The sequence below is a fragment of the Crocuta crocuta genome, unplaced genomic scaffold (assembly GCF_008692635.1).
Source record: "Crocuta crocuta isolate KB4526 unplaced genomic scaffold, BGI_CrCroc_1.0 scaffold448, whole genome shotgun sequence".
Classification (NCBI taxonomy): domain Eukaryota; kingdom Metazoa; phylum Chordata; class Mammalia; order Carnivora; family Hyaenidae; genus Crocuta; species Crocuta crocuta.
In genome coordinates this window covers 545,221-561,450 of record NW_027532411.1, presented here as the reverse complement: position 1 = coordinate 561,450, position 16,230 = coordinate 545,221, and the positions used below count along the sequence as shown (strand labels likewise).

The 16,230-nt window shown below is 37.3% G+C and overlaps 1 protein-coding gene across 1 annotated transcript in view; it reads left to right on the top strand.

The window, feature by feature from the left end:
• Positions 1-16,230, top strand: part of TRPS1 (transcriptional repressor GATA binding 1) — a 205,936-nt gene that overhangs the window by 19,303 nt on the left and 170,403 nt on the right. The window contains exon 3 of the mRNA XM_077778925.1: positions 13,685-14,288. Coding sequence (XP_077635051.1) covers positions 13,685-14,288 — 604 coding nt within the window. The remainder of the gene's footprint in view (positions 1-13,684; positions 14,289-16,230) is intronic.

Genomic DNA, 16,230 nt, shown 5'->3' with positions numbered 1-16,230 from the left:
TATAAATGACTCGAAATACTCAAAAAAGAATCAAATAGCAGTTTTGAATTGAAAATATAATTATTGAAACTTAATATATTGATAGGTTCAGTAACAGATTGGCAAATGATAGAAGGCAAACAAGTTGATCGCAAGTTAAATCTGAAGACATTAGCCTGAATATTTAAGAGTGGAAGGGGATGGGAAATATCAACAGTAGATAGTAGGTTATAAAAATATAGTAAGCTGTTTTAAACTGCATATAATTAGAATTCCAGGAGGAAAGAATATATAGAATTATATATAATAATTCTTCTATAATATAGAAGATAGGCAAGTAGTATTTGAGGAGATAATGGCAGATTTCCTAGAATTGGAAGATGAAAGATATAAACACACATATACAAAAATATAACTTATACTAAACAGGGGTATAAGCAAATCAGTCATAGACACATTGTAGTAATAATTAAAATTCTAGAGAGGTTGTCTTAGAGCCTGTAGAGGGAAGCTACATATCAACTATTTAGAAAAGACAATTTGGCTGACTTTAGCAGACTTTATCAACAACAACAGAAACCAGAAGAGGGAGAAAGTCTGTTCAAAGTTTTGAAGGAAAAAACACAAATAATGATCAACCTACGTATTGTCTACATGTGAAAATAACCTTCCAAGAAAAAGCAAAATATTTTCTCATAGGCAAAAACCAGGGAACTGTGGATAAATCAAACAACCATAGTCTGCCTGATTTATGCAGCTAAAAAGAGATAGACTAAGATGTTGGGCAATGCAATATGAACATTTGTAGGGAATATGATCAGAAATAAGGTGCTATAAGGCCCTTGAATTGTCTGGAGTTAGTGAATTAGGACTTTGCAATGCATACTTGGAAACTTTTAAGGTTAACCAATGAAGGAATAGGAAATGGGTACATAATTTCTGAAGCTATAGAGAATGGTACAACAAAATAAAATTCTATCTATTTTCTAAAAACTGGTAAGAGAGGATACAAGGTTAAAATGCATAAATAGATGAATATTTAAGTGTAAAAATAGAATTCCAAAAGCAAGATGGTAAAAAAAAAGGAAAGACCAGCTATCAAAACCTGAATGAACCTGTGTAGATTGAACTTTCCACTTAAAAGGTATTGTCAGACTTAATAAAATGGAAAATCCAAGGGGCACATAGGTGGCTGTCTCAGTTGGTTAATCATCCGACTCTTGATTTTGGTTCAGGTCATGATCTCAAGCTTGTGGGATTGAGCCCCACAATGGGCTCTGTGCTGAGTAGGCAGCCTGCATTCTCTCTTTCCCCTCTCCCTCTGCCCTTCTTCCCCTACTTGTTCATTCTCTCTCTCTCTCTCTCAAAATAAGTAAATAAACTTAACAAAAATAAATTTTAACTATATATAAGCTGTTTATAGGCTACACACTCAAAATATAAGGCTATGGAGAGTATGTAACAAAAAATTAGATGGAGTTATAAGTATTATAAACCAAAGGAATATTGAGATAGCTTTATTAATCTCATATAGTTTAGACTTTAATATAAAAAGCATAGGAGAGAGAAGTTGATACATAATGATAAGGGGTTCACTTCTTGAGAGAAAGAAAACAATTCTAAATATAGAAAATATATATAAATCTATATGTAAAACAAAAATTGATGGACAACTACAGGGAAAAATGGCAAACCACAATCACAGTGACAGAGTTAAAGAAACCTTTCTTATCAAGTTAAATGGAAAAAAAGTCTTCAAAATACAAAAGATTAGAACAGCAAATTAACAAACTTGTTTTAATTAAAATATATTCAGTTGTGCATCCAACAATTTAGAGTATTCACATGGTCTTCAAGCAGATTTAAAACACTTAGAATGAGTGGACAAGTATTAAGCCAAAAAGAAATCACATTTCAGAAAAACATATCATATAGAAAATATCCTTTGACGCAATATAATTAAGTTGGGCCTCAGTAACAGAATAGATGAAGTTACACAAGGCAAAGAGTAACAAAAGAAACAGTGAAGTCACTTTATTTCAGAAAACTTGGATGTTAAAAAAAACTATAAAGGGTGGGTGCCTGGGTGACACAGTTGGTCGATGAAACATGAGACTCATGATCTCAGTTTAGGTCATAATCTCACAGTACCTGAGTTCGAGCCCCACACGAGTTGGAGCTCTGCGCTGATGGCATGGAACCTGCTTGAGATTCTATCTCTCCTTCTCTCTGCCCCTCCCCTGCTTGTGCATATGCTCTCTCCCTCTCTCTTTCTCTCTCAAAATAAATAAATGAGCTTAAAAAACTGCAAAGAGTAAAACTGGTCAGTACATGTGACTGCATAAAGTGAATTTGACAAATTCTGACAATATCAGATGCTCGTATTCCCAATGAAAGCATAATTTCACTCCTCAGATAATTTCTTTCATCAGCACACTAGGAAACCTGTGCAGAAGTGTTCACAGTAGAAGTTTTTGAAAGAGCAGAATGACCAAAACAAATTTCAGATACAAAACAGGAAAAAAGTACCAACTGATAATAATAGTGGTTATTATTAAATAATTTGTAGATTTTTATACAGTGGAATATTACACAGTAGTGAATTTGAATAAATGACAGTTGAATATGACATATGAATCTTATAAGCATAATTTTGGCTGAATAAAAACAAGTTGAATACTGTTTTTGGCTGGATACCATTTTATGTAGGGTCAAAAACAAGCAAAACAAAACCATATACATATATTCATTATATATGTGTGTGTGTGTGTATTCACATATATGCCATATATATTCATATACATTCAGGTAAATATATGGAACTATACCACAAATGTAAGTTCTTCTGTATTATCTCTCTATGTGTATATAAATATACACACATACACATATACACACGTAGATCTCTCTGAATTTCTCTGTATATGTATATATGCCCACACACATAGAAGGCACATGGAATATATTTATCTATATAACAATATCCTATGATTCTATAATTCTATTGTAGTTTTTATTTTTTATAACATTTTTATAACAAAAATGAATATTTTATAAAATTCATTATTAAATATGAATGTGTATATATATATAAGCACACATATATATGTAGAATGTATATATGATTAACATTTATAAAATTTTTAAATGAAAATGAAATATCAATTTTCCACAATACACAAGTCCATTAAAGATTTGAGTGAATGTCCAATTCCCCTTCTGATTAAATAATTACTTGAAAGTCATTAATAATGTTGTCTACCTGCTTGTTATCTAGAGTGTGTGAAAATTGACATACTTTTTGGTAGCGCATGTGATGACAAGCATCTGTCCAAGTGAAGACTTATGAATGCATTAAAAATGTTTTAAAAAGTGTTTGAATCTTTTAAACATAAAATATATAACCTGGGCTGAAGGAAATAACACTGGATACCATCACTGGTCAAATTAATGTAGCTACTGCTCAAGTTCTACCTTATTTTTAAAAAAATTTTTAATGTTTTATTTATTACTGAGAGAGAGAGAGAGAGAGACAGTGTGAGCAGGAGAGGGTCAGAGACAGGGAGACACAGAATCTGAAGCAGGCTCCAGGCTCTGAGCTGGTTGTTAGCACAGAGCCCAATGCGGGGCTCGAACCCACGAGCCGTGAGATCATGACCTGAGCTGAAGTCGGATGCTTAACCGAGTGAGCCACCCAGGTGCCCCTCAAGTTCTACCTTAAAAGAGCTCAGAAAGAACATAGTGTGCTCTGCTAATTCTGAAGGCTCGATTTTATGATAAGCACTTCATTATCAACACATCTTGAAAAGCCAAGTATACAGTGCATTAGGACAGAGTTTCTCAAAGGGTAGGACTGTGATGGTTACATTAAGGTTTGTGTATGATTATGTTACATGTTCTTTTAAACAATACCTAATAAATCAGTTGCCTGTAATACTCTGAAATGGACCTAATATATTGTTCAAGGTGAAAATTCCCATTGTGAGACAAAACATTACCCAGGATATTATAATCCCTCAAGAAAATAATCCACAAATGGCACTATCTTTATTTGTATACATTATTTGAATTTCATTGTTCTGAAGACTTTTTGTACAAGAATCATGATCCGTTCTTGGAATAAAATAAATTTTAGCTATAATTTCTATTTCATATTAGTTTATGGAAATCATATCCATAAACTAATAATTTATGAAAGAAGAAATCATTTCTTATTCACGTTCTATTTTATGGAGGTTTGTCTTCTTCCTATTTTGAATATTTGGGTAGGCTATCTTCTTTTTGAAAGTGAGTTAAGTGATCATAAATTGAAAATTTTCAGTTACGACATGAGTTAAGTGAAATCACCCCATGCCCCCTTTGAAAAATAAGTTACTCCAAATGAATAAATACTAATCAGATTATTTCAGCTTTAAAAATATGAGTGAATTGAGTGGAATCTTACACAAATTTCAGTTTATCTTAAATTTTGTAGACTACTCCTCTGCACTTCACTAAGGCTGAATATTATTATACTTCCAGCTTCTAAAAGTTGATTGATCTGGTTATTCACTTGTAATTCCTTTTTTTTTTGGTCTGTCTCTCAGATACTCTCTTCACCTGCTTTCTACTCCCTCATCCTCCAGTGTCATTAATCTCCAGTGTTCCATGTTAGAGGCCTTTATACTAGCAAAAGGGTATTACAAAAATGACTAACTTTATTCGATATCAAATCTGTTGATCTGTATTTAAATTAAATCACCTTCACTTACTCTTCTTCTGTGGTAATTTGTCTGTCGGTGTTTGATTCCATAATTACCAAAAAATACCTTTTGAAGTCTGATTGATGGGTATTTATGAGTTATTCATTTGCTTCAGTGCTCTGTTTAGTCAATGAAGAAGAAAAACTGGCTGAGAAATGCAGTTATTTGGTAGAGGAGAGCTTTTCAAATGTTGGCAGAAATCTCTGGAAGTTTACATTTAGAGGAGAAAAGGGATTGCTCAGAGCTGACCACACAGATACTGTAGGCTGGTTTATTATGAAGATAGAAATATTGAAGCATTAGCAGAGTAGGGTGATAAATGAGCATCTTGGGGCACCTGGGTGGCTCTGTCGGTTGAGCATCCAAATTTTGATTTCAGCTCACTTAAGTTATCATTACAGGGTTATGGGATCGAGCCCTGATCAGGCTCTACTCCCAATGTGGATCCTGCTTAAGATTCTCTCTTTCCTCCTCTGCCCCTCAACCCCCCCCCACCCCCGCACTTGCTCTCTCTTAAAAAAAGAGTTACATCTTTTAGCTGATCTTTTTCTAAAATCTAGAAAACCTCAGCACTTTATGACTTTTGAAAATAATGTTTTAGCCTCTGCTGATGAATAAAAACACTACTATTAAGGCCACTGTGCTTTGAAATATGAATGGATCTGAAATAAGTTCATATTCATAGCACAAGAAAATTCTGCTAAGTAGGATAAGGAATAAAACATTTTTTCTCACAGAATTTTTTTTTTTCTGAGAGAGAGAGAGAGAGCGTGAGTAAGAGAGGGTCAGAGAGCGAGGGAGACACAGAATCTGAAACAGCCTCCAGGCTCTGAGCTGGCTGTCAGCACAGATCCTGATGCGGGGCTTGAACCCATGAACTGTGAGATCATGACCTGAGCTGAAGTCAGACGCTCAACCGATTGAGCCACCCAGGTGCCCCTCTAACAGAAATTTTAAGTCGCTTGATATAAGTCCAATTTGATCTTTGGTTAGGCAGCTAGTAGTTTTCTCTGGAGGCAGTGATAATCTAGCTTTTTTAACACACTTCTTTGATTCATGTCCTCACTGTCTAAAATATCACATGAGACGTACTGATATTTTGTGTAAGTATATCCCAAATATTGCATGGGACATACTTACACTAAGGTATTTGGTTGCTTGCACTGACATTCAAGTTGCCGTGGTGTGTTTTCTCTGGCAGCCCTGTAGACATTACTTTAAGAAAAAAAAGAAAAAAGACGCAGAAGATCAAGTTTTAGTTTGGGCAGGAGGGGGTGAATGGAGAAGAAAAATACCAGAGCTTGGGGCCCTCCATGATGACGTCCCCAACGGGAACCACCCGGCAACTCTAGAAAACTCATCACTGATGTTGCTAAGAGTACAACCCCTAATTTGTGACCCTTTCTTTAAGAGTTCAAGGCTCTATCTGCCATTCCTTCCAAAAGACTGTTCTCTGTACTAAGGAGGTCTTCAAACCCCTTGACCAGGGAGATCTACAAAATGACACTTTTTTCCTTGGGTAGCATGAGGAGAGTGTTTGCTGCCCATTTGACAGGAGAATACAGAACTCAAATTAATGCAAGGCATATACTTGATTGTCTTTTCAATTAGTGTAGCTTAATGTAGCCAGAAGTTCTGTGAGTTTTTAAATAATGAAGAATTTATTCCAAAAAGCTATTCAGAATATGCTATCTATGGAATATCTATGCACTTTTAATATTTCTCTGATGCTTTATGATTCTCCATAGTAAATTCATCATTATGAACAATCACAGAGCTGTAGTGGTTCATTCCTTTTGGTAAAGTATAGATTTACTATTATATGTTCTGGGTGGGAGTGGATACAGAGATGTGTGAACTTTGATCTTGATCTTAAGGCAGTTACAATGTAACTGTAAAGTAAGACATTCACAAGATTTTAATAAAAAAACAATGTGGAAAAAGTCCTCAAAAGAAAACAGAAGTTAAGAGTAGCTCAGACGATGCTGGGTTTACTCTCGGGTTGAGTAATTTCGGAAGTCTTCATGGATGAGAACGTGTATCTTGGGAAAGCAGGGAAGATTCTTTGAACTTGTTTGAGGTTTTCATATTAATGCTGATAAGATTAAATCCATTTTGTAGTTTCAAGGCGAGTCCAAACTAATGTATTTTCACAGCGACTAAAGCTTTATTCTTCAGTAATGTTTCTTCTACTAGGGGTTAGATCATCTATTTTTATTTTTAGTGGACATGGCATTATGTTGAAGGTCTTTTCAGTTATTACTGAGAGAATGACACATGTCAGAGAATATGTGCACATCTTTCAGGAACTAATTCCTGAGTAAGCTGGTAACATGGCATCAGCTACCAAACAGCATGCATGAAAGAGTACCCATGGACAAGAGCTAACTACTGTGTCATGTCTCCATGCTATTCTTTTTTTTTTTTAATGTTTTTGTTTGTTTCTGAGAGAGAGAGAGAGACAGTGAGCAGGGGATGGTCAGAGAGAGAGGGAGATACAGAATCTGAGGCAGGCTCCAGGCTCTGAGCTAGGTGTCAGCACAGAGCCCGATGTGCGGCTCTAACCCACGAACTGTGAGATTATGACCTGAGCCAAATTCGGACACGTAACCAACTGAGCCATCTCGGCGCCCCTCCATGTTATTCTATGTTAATTGACTTGTCTGTGCTTCAGATTCTTTTTTTAAAATTTTTAAAGTTAGTTTATTTATTTTGAGAGAAAGAAGAAGTGCACAAGCAGGGAAGGGTCAGAAAGAGAGAGAGAGAGAATCCCAAACAGGGATCCCAAGCTGAGAGCACAGAGACCAATGAGGGACTTAATCTCATGAGTCGTGAGATCGTGACCTGAGCTGAAATCAAGAGTCAGACATTTAAGCGACTAGCCAAATAGGTGCCCCTGTGCTTCAGATTCTTATCCTATGAAGTAAGGATGAGAATATGTTAAGGGATAACGTATATAAATGACGTCACACTAAAAATAATGAAAGATGATCCACAAACAATGAAATTAGAAAAAAAGATAAATTACCTTTTGGGGGATTCTGCTTCACAATGTTATATTTGTAGTTCTAACTTCCAAAGCTGTTACTGTTGACTCTCAGAAGTGGGTAATATTGTATGTGCTTTACAAGGGAATATGATGTTGCTCATTATGTAGAATTCATTTGAAAATGTTCTGTCAAATGCTGAGAGTTTATTCAAAACTAATACCCATCTTGATGTTATTTCTGATCATGGCTTCATGACTCTTGCTGGGATTTTTTAATGTTTTATTTGTTTTTGAGAGAGAGAGAACGAGTGAGTGGGAGAGGGGCAGAGAGAGAGGAAGACACAAAATCTGAAGCAGCCTCCGGGTTCTGAGTTGTCGTCAGCACAAACCATGAGATCATGACCTGAGCCGAAGTGGGATGCTCAACCGACTGAGCCACCCTGGCGCCCCTGATGCTGTTGAAGATGTGGTCTGAGGACTAACAGCATCAGAATCATTAGGGATTTTATAAGAAATATAGAATATTGGGTACCACCCAGACTTCCAGAATCAGAATCTGGATTTGAACAAGATTTCCAGGTGATTCCTAGGCATGTTAGAGAAGAAACACTGATCTAGAGGTTAGTGTAGGTTACTAAAAAGTTTATGTTTCTCTAAGCTTTTGAAAGTAATGTTGTCTTTTAAAAATATTTTCTATCTTTTATTTAAGACTGATATTATTGAGAGAAAGAAGTCTCCTTCAGGTCTCTAGAGTACTATGAAGCAAATCACCTTTTCTGCTTCACCTACTTGTGTTCAATGGCCTGTAAGACTGAGCCTGTTTAGCAGTTTACTGCTTAATTGTCAAGCTTTACTCTCTTTTCATTAATAGTTGTTACACCCAGAATCTTAAGGACATTACCATGTGTTTCATTAAAGTTAGGGGAATTGGGGATGCCTGGTCATTAGTTGGTTTAGAACCACGATGTATCTATTAATGTAGTTCTTAGATACTGGCCCCTGCATTGCTGTCCCCTGGGGACCTTGTTCAAAATTCAGATTCTCAGGTTATGCCCAGGAGATCCTGATTCAGTGGGGCAGGGAGAGGCACCTTGCATGCTGTGTTGGTAAGAAACTCCTTAATTGCAGTGCTCTACACGGCCTGTTTTGCAAACCATTGCTGTAGTCTTCTGCTGTCAGATTACCAGGTTCCCTTCCTCTCGTGTTTCCATTTTCTGTCTTACCAGTAATTTCATTTATTTCTGTATAAAGTTAAAAATTAGGCAGCTAAGGGTAGAAAAATAGAACATCGGCCTGGAAGGGAGAGGCCTGTATTCCTGACCTTACGTAAATGAAATGGACAGGTCACTATTCCCCCTATTTAGTGATCTATAAAATGGGCTTTATACTTGAGTGGAATGTGAGATCAGATATGTGTGAGTGCTTTGAACTCTTCAAGAGGAAAGGTGTGTGAGTTCACCGTATTGTCACAACTTTATTTGAGTATCTTTCCTGTTAAGATGTGTTTTCACCATAAAACCTGGCTCTCAGTGAGACCTTATCTTTGCAGCTTCTGGTTTTCTCTGTTTGTTTTTGTTTTGTTTTGTTTGTGTGCATATGTGTGAGTGTTTTGTTGTTTCTGTTTTTGTTTTTTGCTTTTATCTTACAGACTCCAGTACCCGTCTCATGGAAGGTTTTGCCTACAACAGGTCAGATCAAAAGCTCCTCTGTGGGGCCGGTCAGAATAGCTCTTGCTGAAACCTGCCAGGAGTGAGGGGGTTGTCGTTTGGGAACAGAAACTTGGAATCAGAGAACCTAGAAGCCCCAGACACCCTCTTTGAGTTTGATACTTTGTGATAAACTCATTGTCTTGGCAGGGGCCCAGCACCTTTGTATATTTAAGAGGACACACCAGTCAGATTTTGAGTAAGGGTTGGATGTACTGTATTTGGTGGAGGAACAGTATGACTCAAGGACATTTCAAGATTGCACAATAAGTAGATATTGAAGGTATATAATCTTAATTCCTGAGACATATTATGATTCTCCATCACCTTAAGGAATCCGCTAAAGGCATCTCCACCTTCTAAGACTTTAATAAAACACAGGTAATACCCTTTCTATCTTTGTTATTCAGAGTCTTAAGATTCTGGGTCTATGAATGAAAAGAGAGTAAAGCTTGACAATTAAGTAGACTACTAAACTCCTCATTCTTTCAGGCCAGTGAACGCCACTAGATGAGGCAGAAAGGGCATAGAATATATTCCACCTGTCAGTGTCTTAAAGCAAAGGATCTTCTAGGAGATTAGCTTGGTTTTAAGAACGATGTTTGTCATGGTTAAGGTGTAGAGGGGAATGGAAAAGGATGATACCAAAGTGCTAGTTTGTAAATTTAAACTCCTTTGCACAAAAGTAAAGAAGGCAGATTCACACAGAAAAGAGGAGCTTTATTTAATTTTAAGATTTATACTGGTTAACTCTTATTTACTTACCTACTGTGGGTGTTATTTACTTAATATTCATAAGAACCGTATCAAGAGACACTATTATTTTCATTTTGCAAATGAAAACACCGGGGCAAATTTAGTAAATTATCTAAAGTTACACATCCTGTAAAATACAGAGCCAGGATTGAAACGCATGCCTTCATATTCTAGAGTCTGTATACTCTTACATGGACTAATTCCTTCTCCAATAAATATTTTGTTTTTAAATATTTTAAAGTATTTTGTTGCATGGTGCTCTAGGAATTTGTATTTCTTCTACTTTCTCCTTCCTGTTGCCCTAGAATTAATTGTCTTTATTTCTTGAAATAACAGGACTATAGTTCTTTAGAGTTTTTGTGCTTTGGAATTTTTTAATACTTTTTGTACTTTCTGTTTTATATAAAACATGAGTTTTGGTAGAAGTAGCTATGGCAATTTATAGGAAGAGATCTTTTCACAGACTTCAAGCAGAGACCCCAACATCTGAAGGAAACCATAAACTTACTGCTCTAGTGGGTGGTGAACTCATTAGAACTGTCTAGAGTGAAGGTTGATTGGAGCTTGCAAACGTGCTTCCTGAAGTTTGTTTTTAGTGACTCAGTAGATTATGTGGTATATCTTCAGTAGAGTATTTCCTGGGTATGTTTTCATCTTTAGCCATTCTGATACATCCATTTTTCTCTGTATGATTGAGCCTGGTAAATGTAACAGTTTGTTTTGTAAAATTTTATTGCAAGTTTATCTCAGTTTTATCAAGTATGGGACATACTTGAATATAGTTTTGGTAGGAAGGTTATTTACTTGAACTTCCCATAGATTTCAATTCCTAGATTTCAGTCTTGTCTTTTGTCCTTTGTGGTCTTAATCCTGTTATGTGGTTTCCTGGCCTTGACCTTAGGGGCAAGATTCTTCCTCTAGGTCATAGACATCTTCTCCTTAATGGTTAGGTTTTTTTCACTTGAGAAAATTAATTATAATATTGTATTTTTATGGTCAATTCATCATTAAATTATTTACTTTTGTTGTAGTTCCTTTTGTTTTATCTTTACTACTTAAACAATGAGAAAAACAGGAGAAAAGATAGAAAACAATCTATAAAAATTAGAAATTAAAGACCCATATTTATTCAACCATATGTTAAGTTCTCAATGATAAGAAGGTCATTTTGCATTGCATTAAGTACTCTGAACAAATACTGGGTGAGATTTTGTTATATGTTATAATACCTCTGAATTTTGCTTCCATAAAATGTGAACATTATTTTGGATATTCAGCTGCCAGACAGGTCTCATAAGGGAATGAGACACTGTTAAGGTCCCAAGTGACTTAAATATACATTTAACCATGCCACTTCTGTGCTTATGACCTTGCAGTTGCTTCCTTTAGCCTCAGAAGATATCTGCCTCCTTAACATGGTCTTCAAATCTCTAGATGACCCTTCCAGCTTGTTAACTGACATACTTCCTCTTACTTATTCCTCTAAAGTAGCAGTGGCCTCTGTTCAGTATTTCATACTTGCTAGAATGTGCTTCTACCCTTCCTCTTCCTATAACAAGAATAACTCCTTTTCATCCTTTGATTTTCTCTTCCAGACCACTGTACACAGCCCATCAGCCCCATTACCATCCCATCCTTTCCATTCTTAGCACATATTACTCTTTATATTTATTTATAGTCTAACGTAAAGACCGTCCTTCCTGGCTAGACTCTAAACACCAGGTAGACAAAGACTACAAGTCTTCTATACACCAGTGTGTACCCATTGCCTGGCAAAGTACTTTGTGATGGTTATCTACAGGTCTGTAGATGAGTACATATCTTTCAGTAGCAGCTGTAATAGCTCTCAAAACTTATTTTGTTATTTTAAGTTCACAACACACTATATCAGTGAAGTAGCAAGTGTTTCTCATGAGGTTTGGAGAGCCATACAAAGTTATTATACTTAAAAAAAAAAAAGCGTGTCTTATCCAGGTCATTTGTGTCCCTTTCCAGTATGCCTTTTAGGGGGAAGGGCCTCTGTTCTTTGTTAATCAAGCAGTTGTCTTAACATGATAGTGTTCCATCTTTAATAGCAGAAGATGCTATGAAATTCAACAATAAGTCCTTTTGGCATATGCCCTTTAGAAAGAAAACACACACAAACACACATTCACACATTCTCTTTTAATGACTATATCCAGACAGCATCTATCCTGCTGCATGACACTGAGCAGACACTCAATTTGCTGAATGTTCCTAAGTTCCTACAGATAGAATTTGTTTGAAAAAATCTTGAGCTTCTAATACATCTTATTTAGTAGATTATGTAGCTCAGTCAACCATATTTCATTGTCTATATGAATCTAAATTTTATTAAAGAAAAGAACATATTAATCAAGTAGATTTTGATACATGTAAAAACTGTATAAAGCACTTAACACTCGAGATACATATATACATATATATTTATAACGAAAAAATGTCCGTTTAGTTTAAATAAATAGAAAGTGAAAAGTCCATTGATGAAAACAGTCTAAAAATATATAAGTATCTGTTAAATATTATAGAATTGGTGATTATCCAACTACAGTAAACAGAACAAAGCAAGTCCTTCAATAATAAAACAAATGAACCAGTTTTCAATGTGAATTGGCTGGAGTGTGTCCATCAGTGTGTATGTGTTTGTATGCCTGTAATTGTTAATATAACAAAAGGGAATGTCACATTCTTTATATAAAATAAAAAATGCCAGTGAGGGCCACCTGAGTGGCTCAGTTGGTTAAGTGTACACCTTTTTTTTTTTTTAATGTTTATTTACTTTTGAGAGAGGGAGAGAGAGAGAAAGAGAAAGAGCACGCAGGAGGGGCTGAGGGCGAGGGAGACAGAATCTGAAACAGGCTCCAGGCTCTGAGTTGTTAGCACAGAGCCTGATGTAGGACTCCAACCCAGGAACTGTGAGATCATGACCTGAGCCTGTGACCTGAGCTGAAAAGTCCATTGGGCCACCCAAGCTCCCCAAGTGGCTAACTCTTGATTTCTGTTCAGTCATTTCATGGTTTGTGAGATGGAGCCCTGTGTTGAGGTAGGCACTCCCTCTCCTCTTTCTCAAAATAAATAAACTAAACAACAAAACAAAACAAAAACAAAGACAGGGGTGGCTTGGTGGCTCAGTCGCTTGAGCCTCCAACTTCAGCTCAGGTCATGATCTTGAGGCTCCTGAGTTTGAGCCTCATGTCAGGTTCACTGCTGTCGACGCAGTGCCGACTTTGGATCCTCTGTCTTCCTTTCTCTCTACTCTTTCCCTGCTTGCACTCTCCCTCTCAAAAATAAATAAAACATTTAAACGATTAAAAGAATAAAAAAACAAAGACAAAAATACCAGTGCATTATGTTCCAATTTCTGGGTATTGGGAATGCTGTATTTTGCTCTGCTTATTACATTACATGAGATAAAATTCAGGTGCTTAAAGACCTTTTTTCTTAAAAGCCCTTCCGAATGCTAGATTTCTAACGACTGTTTTCTTCTGCAGGAGAGCGCACAGCTGCTACAAATGCCGTCAGTGCAGTTTTACAGCTGCTGATACTCAGTCACTACTGGAGCACTTCAACACTGTTCACTGCCAGGAACAGGACGTCACTACAGCCAACGGCGAAGAGGACGGTCATGCTGTATCCGCCATTAAGGAGGAGCCCAAAATTGACCTCAAGGTCTACAGTCTGCTCAATCCAGACTCTAAAATAGGAGAGCCAGTTTCTGAGAGTGTGGTGAAGAGGGAGAAGGTGGAAGACAAGGACGGGCTGAAGGAGAAAGTTTGGACCGAGAGTTCAAGTGATGACCTTCGAAACATGACTTGGAGAGGGGCAGACATCCTGCGAGGCAGCCCGTCATATACTCAGGCAAGCCTGGGGCTTCTGACGCCGGTGTCTGGCACCCAAGAGCAGACGAAGACTCTAAGGGATAGCCCCAATGTCGAAGCTGCCCATCTGGCCCGACCCATTTATGGCCTGGCTGTGGAGACCAAGGGATTCCTGCAGGGGGTGCCAGCTGGCGGAGAGAAGCCCGGGACCCTCACCCAGCAGTATCCTGCATCGGGAGAAAACAAGTCCAAGGATGAATCCCAGTCCCTGTTACGGGTAGGAAGGTTTAATTTTTAAATTATTCACACATCTCAAAGGAAAACCAGGAGAACACACATTCTCTATATTTAGTATCATACAGTCTTACCAGCTGAAACGAAATGATGCGTCTCAGTTGGGGATTTATTCCTACAAGGCGGAAATGGAGGAAGGTAGCTCATGGGTGTTTGTGTGTACTGTGCACACACTTGATACAGGGTTAGGCAGGCATTTGTTTGTCATTGCTCGTAGCTCAGATTGAATGTTGGCTAATCATTCCTGGTGATTATGCAAAACAATGAGGCTGCATTTGGAGAAGGGAGGTTCGGAATCCCAGAAGATTGCACATCTGTTACATTAAAATAAGTAAATGACTTTTAAATTTTAAGGTGGCATGACACTGTATATGGTTAACAAGGAAATTAGCAGAGATTTAAATCACTGGGAATGCAAAGCCCATGGTGAGATGCTAATACAGAAATGTAGTTTCTTTAAAAACTGACAGTATAATTATGTACAAATGACAATCCTTGTTGTTTAGTTAGCAAAAAGAGGGGGGAAATGAGAGAGACCTAAGCGAAGAGCATCCGAAGAAGAAGACCATGGTTTTATATGATCAGGCTTTTTTAGGGAGAAAGACGTAGTCTTGTGCAGAAACACAAAACCTCTGAGAAGGATAAGATCCCTCCTTGATCTCTCTCGTCATGCTCTGTAACTGTGTCAAGAAATATTTTAGATTTTGAAAATTCACGGAAACTCAGTAAGTGACGTTTGCTTTTGGCCTAAGGCACCACCACTTTGACATTTCACCTTGACTCTGAGAAAGTTTAGAGCTTTCTGCATGAGTTTGAAGCCTTGTTCGTGCCTAGAAGGTAGGATGAGAAACCAGCTAACCTTCCCAAAAGAGCCAGTTAGGAAATAGAGGTCAGCCAGCCCAGTGCTTTGACCTGTAGGACAGAGACCACTGAGGTCTCTCTGGATGGATTCTGCGGAGAGAAAGTTCTCTTTCCAGTGTCAGCTCGACACAGCTCAACTGTGCTCTCATTTCCTGCAGATTCACCAGCCTATCTGTGCTTCTCAAGGTTCTCTAGTGGAGTGGAGAAACGAGTCTTAGAAGTGCACAGTTAATTCTAAAAACCATTCTCTTTCCTGGCTACAGTCATGCCCTGGAGCCAAGGGAAGGGCTCGAATAGAGAAGAGCCTATGCCCCTTGTACACTGGAAAACAACGGATTCCTTCTGTAGGGAAGGAGCAAGTTTATTAAAAGTAACTTTAAAAAGAAGAGAGGCCGCGCCTGTCCCCTTCAAGACGCTATTCAATTCAGGGAGCTCCTTTCCGATAAATATATATGGCGCTGCAGTTGTAAATGTTCATCATTTTCTTAGCGTGCCGGGACTCTTCTGGTCTCGAGTGGCATATGGTTTCTGGTTATAAGGCAGACATGATATGTCTTATGTTTTTAAATTTCATATTGCATCTAGAGAGAGTGTTATAATGGGTGCCTGTGCCTGGCATCCATATCACTAGACCACCCCAACCTTTTTTTTTTTTTTTTTTTTTTTTGCATTTTAAAATGGTTTTCATCTGGGACATCTTCATTGGATACCAGATTGGTTGACTCTTTTAGACTGTTTCTGGAATATTACCTTTTCTGCCACCATTTGTATGCACAAAGAATTTGGAACACCCAGTAATTTTTTATGTGGTTAAGTCTAAGCCCTGAGCATGAGAGTAGTGTGTTTTTTGAGCAGACTGGGCACGATAATACTTTTTGAAAAGTTGTTTTTCTCAATTCCTCCACTTCCTTAATTCCCTGACTTCAAGTTTCTGTTGCATCATTGCAAGTGCTTCTTTAGTTCCTCCATGTTAGCTGCTGAAGTAGAGAATCTTTGGTGAGACACTGTTCTCAAATAATCAAATTCCTAACCGCAGGGTTTATGATCTTTAGAGTCAATCATCT